Source organism: Marmota monax, unplaced genomic scaffold, assembly GCF_021218885.2.
Source record: "Marmota monax isolate L192 unplaced genomic scaffold, Marmota_monax_Labrador192_F-V1.1 WCK01_AAM20220418_F8-fsc00024, whole genome shotgun sequence".
Taxonomy (NCBI): domain Eukaryota; kingdom Metazoa; phylum Chordata; class Mammalia; order Rodentia; family Sciuridae; genus Marmota; species Marmota monax.
This window is the reverse complement of record NW_026695224.1, coordinates 4,863,440-4,874,207: the sequence shown is the minus strand read 5'-3', so window position 1 is coordinate 4,874,207 and position 10,768 is coordinate 4,863,440. Positions and strand designations below refer to the sequence as shown.

Here is a 10,768-nt window from a genome sequence, read left to right as displayed (position 1 = left end):
ACAGCCTATTTCCTGTTTTCAAACAGGGAACTTAGCAAAGCAAAAGCCACTCAACCACTTACGGGAGCTTGGAACAGAGAAAATATGTGACCCGCTCCTGGACCCTTGGACGTACTCAGGGCCCGAAGACCTCAGGTCAGTGTTTGATCCCAAGATCAGGTGGCTTCTGAGCTCCATCCCTTCCTCCTGTGACCCCTCCATGCTTGTTGGGGAGAGGGTGGGACGGGGAAGGGTTGTGACAGCCTGTAGCACCCTGGGGCCGAGCAGGGAGCAGCCCCCCTTCCCATCACCTCGATTCCTCTTGAAATGCCAGCACTCTTCCAAGCCCTCTTGGTCCTGGGGAACCAAAAAGCAGTGCCTGGGACCCTGCGTCAGCACAGCCCTGGGGAATCGGTACAAAATACAAACCGAGGGCTCACCCCAGAACTAGATGAGACTCTGGGTGTCGAGAGCCAGGAAATCTGCTTTTGAACCAGCTCCCAGACCCCACCCCACCAGGGCATCCTGATGCACACGCATATGCGGGAGTCCCTGCCATTGGGCAGGCTTCTCAGGGAATGTCCAGGTGTCCAGTGGGGCCCACCCTCTCTCCAGTGAGGGCAGCTGTGCATCCAACGTCCCAAATTCTTCTGCCTCCTGGATAGGCCAGGGAGCTTTATTCCACTCCACCAGACTCATCCCAGATGAGAAGCCTCTGCAGCCCCCTCAGGAAGGGAGCGTGGGCTCTGCAGATGGCCCTGTGTGCCCATCAGAAGGACTGGACATGGCAGGACTCTTCAAAGCAGGGAGTGAGGGTCAGGGGACCTGGGAGTCAAGGAGGAGTAGGATGACTGTCACACACACCAAGCCAGAGGGCCAAGGGGCTGGGAGCTGATACATAGACACACAGGCTGGGTGAGTGTCCGGGCACCGTGTACCAGCTCTTGCTCTGTCCTCTGGGCCAAGCTGGCCCCCCACACTTCAGTGTTTTATAGTGAAGTTTAGAAATGTTTTCAGCAGAGGCCATGGGGAAGGGAGGGACGAGTCCTCAGAATCCCTTATGTGGCTGACCCCAAAGACCTTTAGAGTTCTTTGCTGTCCCATTTCACAGATGGAGTGACTGAGGCCTGGGCATGGATGGGAAGCTGCCTAAGACCCCATGGTGGCACCAGTGCGTGACTTTTCCCTTTCTACTCCTTTATAAATGGGTGACACCCAGCAAACCCCACAGAGGAAACCTAAGTGAGCCGGCTTTGGCTCTTCAATTTGATTTTCATTTTAAGCCCAGGTTTCGGCTTTCTCGGGTCTTTACTGCAGTTTCCAGCCAAGGCATCATTTCTGGGATCTTTTAAGTTCTTGAGAAAGCCAGGCCTTGCTTCTGACCTGGTATTAGTTGCCCAATCACGAAAGCAGAACGGGAAGGGCTGGGACCCTTGGGGCCAATCCATTCACAGTCACCCATTTTACAGATAAGCTGGCTGAGGCCCATGCAGAGGCCTGCCCACAAACCTGCGTCCCCGAGGAATCCCCGGTTACCAAGAGTCCATTAGATAGGAAAGCCTGGGACCACCGCCATCTTGCTTGATCACTTGGCATGATATAGGGGACCCATCCCCAGCAGGGCTGGGCTTGAGGCTACACTTTTCAGGTGGGGAAACAGTACCTGCCCAAGAGCCCACAGTTGGTCAGGACAGAAGCCGGGTCTCCTGACTCCTTGAGGACAGAATGAGATGGCTGAGGTGTGTGGGCTGCAGCAGGCTTGAGCTCCCATAGTCCTGGCCAGCCAGGCCCCTGCCCTGTGCCCCAATTTGCTCATCTGTGAAAGGAGAAGTCGGATCAAGGGCCCCTGGGGACAGCCACTAGACAACTGCCCAGCTGGGGACCTGGAGTATGGCCAGGGCTCGGATTCCACAGCCCCCTGAAGCCTGGCTCCAGTCCCAGCCGAGCTCACCCTCCCCAGGTCAGGCCAGATGAGAAAGGCCCTCACCCCTGGAGCAGGGACCCTAGGGAACCACCGGGGACGCTAAGGCAGCAGTGGCCTGCTTCATTCCAGGCCGTGGCCAGCCGGAGGGTCAGACCCAGGGGTTGGAACCCAACAGACCAGAGTTCAAGAACCAGCTCCCCTCACCCCCACTGCCACCATCCCACAGTGATAAAGCCTGGTAGGGGGTCACTTGCATCCTCCCAAGTTTGAATCCTTTGGCCTGAGCGGTGCCCCAGCTACTTGCTCCAAATGCTCCGCCCCTTTTTCTGATGTGCAGGGATATGGAATTCCACTCCAGCTCACACCCTGGAGTCATTGATTCCACAACTACTTCCCAAAGCATCCAGCACCTACCAGATCCTAAAAACAGGATGACTACACCGAGTATGTGTGTGTGCCCTGACTGGCTGTTTCCAGGGTCTGCCTGACAGTCCACCCACCTCGTGCAGATGGGTTGGCTGTGATGCCATGGGACTTGGCTGCACAGAGAAGCCGAGAAACTTTCCGGCTTCCAGGTCATCTCATTCACTCATCTGGGTCACTAGCAGAGTTGCTGCATCCACCGAACTCGGTTACCACCTGCCTGCCCTCCCAACTCACCTGGCTAAGACAGAGTCAGCCAGGCGGGGGTGTGTCCTGACACCAGGTACCAGCTCTTGCTCTTGGGCAATTCTAAATCCAAGTTCTTTTATCACAGAGTGAAGATAAAAGTAGTCCCTATCACCGATGGTGGTCAGATTAAGTGAGAGAGTGAGCGGATTGAATGCAGAGTGCACACCAAACAAGTTCCACTTTGCTCACTGGGCACACTCACCAGCCATGTGACCTTGGGCTAGACCTCCGTTTCCTCATCTGTTATTTACGGGAAATGATAGATTTCTGTGAGCTGTAAATTAGACAAGGAATATGAAGAACTAGGTGACTAAGAAGTGGGCCAAATAAGCTGTCAGTAAAAGTTTCCTTATAAATAGATAGATGACAGGTGATGTATAGATTATAGATAGATGGTACAGAAATAGAAAAAATAGGATAAAGGATACATGATGATGATAGATAGGTGATAGATAGGTAACTTGATAGGTAGATGATAGATGATAGATAGACAGATGATAGATAATGATAGATAACAGATGATAGACAATAGATGAATGGTAGATGATAGGTAATGATAGATGATAGACAGATTGGTAGATAGATAATAGACAGTAGATAGATGATGTTAGATGATACACACAGAGTAATCTAAAATTGAGCATTGGGGCATTTAACTGGACAAGCCATTATCTTGGCTTGAAGTCACCACATTGAAAATCAAGAGCAACTTAATAGTACAAGGATCATAATCCTAACAGAAGGTCTACGTCACCTTGGAACCATCTGTCCAGCAGAAGAGCAGACCCAGGTCTGGATCTTGCAGCTGGGTGGGCAGTGGAGGGTCAGCTGGGGGGAGTATTGTCATTCCCCTCTGTACTGAGCAGACAGTACAATATGTGTCCTAGGGACCCAGGAACCTCTGGGAGCCCCAGCATGAATGGGCACTCACTGTTCTCTCTTCTGCCCTGGCAGCCTTGGAACATGGCATGTCCTGAGCACCCTGGGAGCCCTGGCTGGACAGGACCTGTAACCCAGTGTGCTGCTAAGACCAAGCAGGAAGCACCCACCTCGGACCCAGATCTCCCAAGCCCAGGACCTAGAGAACACTCAGGTGGGCCTGCAGCTTGGGACTCCATGAGGGGGACAGGTTTAAAGACACTTGAAGTACAAACGTGGGCGCCTACAACGAATGGGTGCAGGACAGTCTGGCAGCTCTTTTACCCTGGGTCACCCTTGACCCTGGGATGAGGTTTGGTGCTAGTTGCTTATGTGGTAGGTGACCAGGAGTCAAGGGCAGGGGATCGGGAAATGAGGATGGGGAAAGTGGGGAGCCACCCAGGGTACCAGTGAGCATATGACTTGGGTAGGTGACAGGCTCACTCCCAAAGGAATCTTCTAGGAGGTCGTGTGGTGGAACGTATCTCAGAGTTGTGAGACCACAGTCCCATCCCGCCTCAGCTGAGGGAGGCCCCTGCGCTTGTCGCTATGGCCCCAGAAAGCCCTTACGCTGGGAGTCTAGTGCTTCCCTTAGAAAGTCAGTAGCATGTTCCAGGACAATGAGTGCCCAAGGCCCCAGCCAGGCACTGATATCTCCCATAGCACCACCTCCTGGAACTAATCTCTCCCGACAGTCCTTCAAGATGGACCCATTGAAAACCTGCTGTACCCAAGGCAGAGAACAAACCACTGTACTGGCCTCTGGTTCCTCAGGGAAACACCCATGCAAAACAATTAGAAGTGCCACAAAGAGCTATTGGAACAAGGTGGGAAGGACTGTAATGCCAAGGAGCAGTTGAAGTGACATGTAGGCAGGTGGACACACTAGGCCAGGGCTTCTGGGGACCACATCATTCACACACAAAAAAAAAATGCACAATTACTTGCACAATTTTAGTAGAGAAAGATTCTAAGCTTTCTCAAGATTCTCAGAGGGGCTCAGGTCTCAAGGGAGGTTTCAGAAACACAGTTGGTACCACACGCACATCAGATAGAGCACTAATCTCTAGGATATATAAAGGACTCAAAAATCTTAACATCAAAAAACAAATAACCCAATCAATAAATGGGCCAAGGAACTGAACAGATACTTCTCAGAAGATGAGATACAATCGACCAAGAAAATATGTGAAAAAATGTTCATCATCTCTAGCAATTAGAGAAATGTAAATCCAAACCACTCTAAGATTTCATCTCCCTCCAGTCAGAATGGCAGCTATGAAGAATACAAACAACAATAAGTGTTGGCGAGGATGTGGGAAAAAAGGTACCCTCATACAGTGCTGGTGGGACTATAAAATAGTGCAGCCATTCTGGAAAGCACTATGCAGATTCCTTGGAAAACTGGAAATGGAACCACCATTTGACCCAGCTATCCTACTCCTTGCTTTATACCCAAAGGAACTTAAAATCAGCATACTACAGGGACACAGCCACATCATGTTTATAGCAGCACAATTCACCATAGCTAAACTGTGGATGCCCTTCAGTAGATGAATGGATAATGAAAATGTGGCATTTATACACAAGAAATATTACTCAGCAATATGGCATTTGCAGGTAAATGGACGGAGTTGGAGAAGATAATGCTAAGTCAGTCAATCCCCTCCCCCCCCCAAAAAAAATGCCAAATGTTTTCCCTGATACAAGGAGGCTGATTCATAATGGGGGTTGGGGGCAGCCTGGGAGGAATAGATGAACTTCAGATAGGGTAAAGGGGAGGAAGAGGAAGGGAGGGGGCTTGGGGATAGGAAAGACGGTGGAGTGAGACTTACCCTAAGTGCACTTATAAAAACACGAATGGTGTGACTCTATTTTGTTACAACCAGAGACATGAAAAATTGTGCTCTATTTGTGTAATATGAATTGAATTGCATTCTGCTGTCATATACAACAAATTAGGATAAGTCAATTTTTTAAAAAGATTACTAACACCAAAAAAGGGAAAGAAACAGAGTTGGTTTCCAGATAGGGCAATGGGAGGGTTGGGTTCAAAACAGATAAGTGGCCCATGGTAGAAAAAGCAGGCCGGGTGGGCAGTGAGCGAGGGCGAGGAGGGGCGGGCCAGGCTGAGGCTGGAACCCAGCATCTTGGCAGCTCCCTCCACCGCTCTGGCATGTGCTTAGGGTCCTTGGGGCAGCCACGGACAGTCAGTGCTGCAGGCAGGGCCCAGGTAGACAAGGCAGGGTACTGTCAGCAGTACAGGGCTGCACAGTGCTGATCTGCAGGCCGGAGGGCCTCTGCAACATGCCCTCACTGCATTTCACAATCAGGAAACCAGCTGCGGCGATTGGCTATTTGAAGTCGTCAGCAGTGGGTGGGTTCTGCCAGTTTGGACGCAGGCTCCTGGCTGATGCCCTCCCCCACACTCAGTTTTATAAATGTAAGGGTGAGCAGAGGGGCATAATTACCGCTCCTCCTGAATCCTGATGCCCCCTCCAAGACAGACCCAGCCACCGCCCCAAGCCCTTGCCTCTCAAGTGCACAGCCCTGGTGCAGATCCCTAAGGAGGCTGTCCTTCCAGGTGCCCACCCCAGTCCGAGCTCCAACTCCAGCATGACCACCCGGGAGCTGCAGGAGTACTGGAAGAAGGAGAAGTGCCGCTGGAAGCACGTCAAGCTGCTCTTTGAGATCGCCTCAGCCCGCATTGAGGAGCGAAAGGTCTCCAAGTTTGTGGTAAGTTGAGATGGGGAAGTGATGGAGCCCTTTCAAATGGCCCTGGGCAAGACCTCGACCTCCCCAACCACGAAATGGGTTGATAGACTTTAACTCACAGAGTTCTTCCAGAGCAATGGCCAAAGAGCACTGTGCTAAATTCTGTGAAAATTAGAGAGGTAGGAGGAGTCAAGCTTCCTGACCCTAAGAAATAGCCCTGCTGAAGCCCAGGTGATCAGGTATTAGTCATCTTCATCCCTCTCCACTGGATTTTGTCCTAACCTTGTGTCTTTTACTGCTATTTATTTATTTTTTCTTTAGATTGGATCAATTCTTTTTTTTTTTTTTGCAGGGGGAGGGCTTACTGGGGATTGAACCCAGGGGCATTCAACCACTGAGCCACATCCCCAGCCCTGTTTCGTATTTTATTTAGAGAGGGTCTCACTGAGATGCTTAGTACCACACAGTTGCTGAGGCTGGCTTTGAATTCATGATCCTCCTGCCTCAGCCTCCCAAGCTGCTGGGATTACAGGCATCTGCCACCATAACTTGGATCCCTTCTTTAAAACACTGAATATATTTAAATGGAAAACCACAATCGCATGGCATAAAGAAAAGTACGTACAACTACAAATGTAAATAACAAATAAAACTAAATACTGTAATTCAATTGGCTGGCTACTAGGGCCTTGGACAGCTCTGTGCTTGGGGGCTGCTGTCTTAGCAAGGCTGGAATTCCAGCCTGTGTTAGGAAGATGTCAGAGCCACACTTGACCCCTCTTCTCCACTTAATTGGAACCAGGACAATAACTATAGCTACCACTGCGTGCTGACTGCATGCTAGGCACAGTTCCATGTGGTTTCAGTGCATTAACTCATTTAATCCTCATACAGTGATTGAAGTAGGTACTATTCCTATCATCAATTTATGGATAAGATACGTGAGGCTCAGAGAGGATAAATTACCTAAGACCACACAGCTAGATTGTGATGGGGCTGGAATTATAACCCAGGCCGTCTGGCTCCAGAGTCTGTACCCTTAACCAGTACTCTTCTTTTTTTGTGTATGTGTGTAATTTTTTTTAGTTGTAGATGGACGCAATGCCTTTATTTTATTCATTTATTTTTAATGTGGTGCTGAGGATCAAACCCAATGCCTCACACATGCCATGCGAGGCAAGCGCTCTGCTACTGAGCCCAGCCCCAGCCCGCCAGTACTCTCTTGAAGGAGAATTCAAACAATAATTTCCTGATGGACCATCACTACCAGTGTGTGTGCAGGATGCTCTGACCCACTTCCCAGTTCAGATCGCAGAGGCCCAGCTTTGATGAGGGAAAGCCACGAGGGTCCCCAGGCCCCCGCATGTGTCTTTTTTCCCTCTGAGCTGCCCTATGGTGCTGTAGTCGTTACTGCAGGGTTGGTGTCTGTCCTGAGCCCCTTTACAGCTCAGACGACGGCGAGGGCAATTAGAACAGAATTGCATATAAGGATGACCCATTTGCAGGGTATCCTCGTAGTTACTGTCCTTTGCCGGGGGCTCTGTCATTTTCACCTGCTCGCGCGCGTAGTCAAAGGTGTGCTCGGCCCCACCTGTCCCGCAGATGTACCAGATCGTGGTCATCCAGACGGGGAGCTTCGACAGCAACAAGGCTGTCCTGGATCGGCGCTACTCGGACTTCGAGAGGCTGCACAAGAGCCTGCTGAAGACGTTCCGGGAGGAGATGGAGGACGTGGTGTTCCCCCGGAAGCGCCTGACGGGGAACTTCTCGGAGGAGATGATCTGCGAGCGCAAGCTGGAGCTCAAGGAGTACCTGGGGCTGCTCTACGCGCTGCGCTGCGTGCGCCGCTCGCGCGAGTTCGCCGACTTCCTCACGCGGCCCGAGCTGCGCGAGGCCTTCGGCTGCCTGCGCGCCGGCCAGTACGCGCGCGCGCTCGAGCTGCTGGTGCGCGTGGTGCCGCTGCAGGAGAAGCTCACGGCCCACTGCCCCACGGCCGCCGTCCCCGCGCTCTGCGCCATGCTCGTGTGCCACCGCGACCTGGAGCGCCCCGCCGAGGCCTTCGCCGCCGGGGAGCGGGCCCTGCGGTGCCTACAGGCCCGGGAGGGCCATCGCTACTATGCGCCCCTGCTGGACGCCATGATCCGCCTGGCCTACGTGCTGGGCAAGGACTTCGTGTCCCTGCAGGGCAGGCTGGAGGAGAGCCAGCTCCGGAAGCCCACCCACCGGGGCTTCACCCTCAAGGAGCTCACGGTGCGGGAGTATCTGTCCTGAGCCAGCCGGGCACCTGGCAGGGAGACTAGGGGCCACCGTGGCTCCGGTGGGCGGCGCGGGCAGCGTTTTTCACGGGAGGACCTGTTGGGAGCTGTGAGTTGCTGGGTGACGTTCGGCAAGTCCCTCTGATCTGTATGGAACGAGGTGCTCCTGGGACCCCCTGTGTTTCTAGCTTAGGTCCCCTGATGTCGGGCTCCCTTCATCTCCAAACCACAAAACTAGCTGCAAAAAATGTTGGAGAGTGCTGTGGACCTTGCTGATGTTTTTGTGGGAAGCAGGAGGAGAGGTTTGCATCACGAATCATGGACTAAGCGCAGGTAATTTCCTGGCAGAGGGCTCTCCAGCTGCCCTGGGTCTTTTTGTGCTGCTCTTATGCTTATAAGTAGACCCACCCAGCCGGGTGTGGAGGCCCCCAAAAAAGGGCTGGGGATGTGCCTCAGTTTCCAAGTGCCCCTGGGTTCAATCTGCAAGACCAAAAAAAAAAAAAAAAGACCCACCCATTATCCTAATATTCTTGCTCTTCCCCTTAGCATGCAGACCTCACTCGGCAAATCAAAGGCTCTCCTATTGTCCCTTCAGGACAGCCTCTTCCCCTGCAGAGCCCCCAGGGTGAAGGTTGTACACCGTCTCTTTGAAGGGTGGGAGGAGGATACTGGGCCAGAAAGCTATTATATCATAAGATTCTATGACAGGCAGTTTTAGAAAGGGAAGTTCCAGAGACCTCTCTGACTAGGATGCTAGAACACATTGCCTGGAGTTGTAGTTTCACTCATATGGCCGATGTTTCCTGAATGGCATCCCCAGATATGTAGATGTAGCCCTGGAAGGAGGGGGAATAAGAACATGCAGTGGGGCCTCTGGATAGAAAACAGACTGAATTCTCAACAGCTCTCCATTTGAGGTACAGAGTTCCTGGAACCTCTCTGACAGTGTGGGGCCTACTGTCTACTGTCAGGAAAGGACTACTGAGGCCTACTATCAGGAAAGGACTCACACCATGGACACCAGAGTGGGGTGGAGAGCCAGCACCAATGACCTGAGCTAACGGTACAGGCTGAATTGGGCCAATGTGTATCTGAGCCTGGAAGCCCCTGAAGACCTAAACTAAACTATCTGGCCAAAATTTGGAAACCCTAATGTTGGGCACTACTTTGGCCAGGGTGGGATATGGCCCAGGTCAAGGTAGCAGTGGACAAGCATTCACTAAACTACACCAGAGTCTGTTCAACAGCGACACCTTGTGGCAACCACTGTGTGGCCCAATCCCGGCTCTTTCCTGAGGGTGAGAATAAAACACAGACAGCTTTGGACAAAGAAAACCCTCCTGTCTCTCTGTTTACTCCAGGAGAAGGACCCTGGAAGCAGGAATATGTTGGACTTCTTGAAAGCCAGGGCATATGGGAAACTAGAGTGTTAAATGAAAAAAATAAAAGTAGTGACTCTGCTATTATGAAGATCCTACTGAAACTACAAATTATTTCATCAACTATAAAATATTCTCAATTGTAAAATGCACCAAATATTTACTAAGAAAGAAAAAGTGCCCAAACGCTGAAGAGTTTCATAGGGGATTCCAGCAGACTGGGAGACCAAGAGTTAGGTCCCCAATATGAGAGTCAATGCAAGAGAAACCTACCGTTCTGGGTGGATTAAATTTCATGCTGCAATTTAATCCCCACTGTGAGGTATTAGGAGGGTAGAAACTTAATCTATGGTGTTTGGAGGTGGAATTTTTGGGAGGCAGTCAGGATTAGGGATGCCATTAGGGTGGGAACCCCATGATTGCATTAGTGACTTTAAAAGAGGAAGAGAGATCCAAGCTGACCCACTTGCTCTGTCTTGCCTGGTGATAGCCACCCTGCCGTGGGATTCTGGATCCTCATGAGCAGAAAGGTCCTCACTAGCTGCATCCCCTAGATGTGGGGCCTCCAGAACTCTGAGTTGAGTAAATATTCATTCTTTATAAATGTCCCATTCTGTGCTATTCAGTTATAGCAACAATAAAAGTGGATGAAGACACCTGCTGGGCAGGGAGGGACAAGAGGACATTTGCATGAATCAAGCTTGGCATGGGTAGAGGAGGGGATGTCAGAGAATTTGGACTGCAAGCTTGTGCTCACCCACGTTTGGGGGCTGAGTACAACAGTGTGGTCCAAAATAGCGCCAGAAGAGCAGTCGTGTTGAAGCAGTTTCACTTGGAGGTGTTCCTGCAACTGCTATTGCAAGCTCTCTCTAAAGGAAGTCAACGTGGATCTAGGTCAAGAAGGAGCATAAGGTGAAGACACTGTG

The 10,768-nt window shown here is 51.3% G+C and overlaps 1 protein-coding gene across 2 annotated transcripts; it reads left to right on the top strand.

Moving 5' to 3' along the window:
* Snx20 (sorting nexin 20) lies at positions 1 to 9,933 on the top strand. 2 transcript variants are annotated; one of them, XM_058575895.1, is made up of 5 exons: positions 6 to 135; positions 2,661 to 3,365; positions 3,530 to 3,668; positions 6,078 to 6,229; positions 7,811 to 9,933. In XM_058575895.1, exons 3-5 carry the CDS (start codon positions 3,539 to 3,541, stop codon positions 8,477 to 8,479), a joined length of 951 nt encoding a protein of 316 aa, XP_058431878.1. In that variant the 5' UTR covers positions 6 to 135; positions 2,661 to 3,365; positions 3,530 to 3,538; the 3' UTR covers positions 8,480 to 9,933. The 2 variants fall into 2 exon arrangements, with proteins under 2 accessions (XP_046290933.1, XP_058431878.1); XM_046434977.2 differs by lacking the exon at positions 2,661 to 3,365 and having other exon boundaries at positions 1 to 135.
* Positions 9,934 to 10,768: the final 835 nt, after the last annotated feature.

Coding starts and splice junctions, on each gene's coding strand:
- Snx20 (XM_046434977.2), top strand. CDS start 3,539: ATGGCATGTCCTGAGCACCCTGGGAGCCCTGGCTGGACAGGACCTGTA. Junction 3,669..6,077: donor AGGACCTAGAGAACACTCAG/GTGGGCCTGCAG, acceptor CTGTCCTTCCAG/GTGCCCACCCCAGTCCGAGC. Junction 6,230..7,810: donor GAAAGGTCTCCAAGTTTGTG/GTAAGTTGAGAT, acceptor CCTGTCCCGCAG/ATGTACCAGATCGTGGTCAT.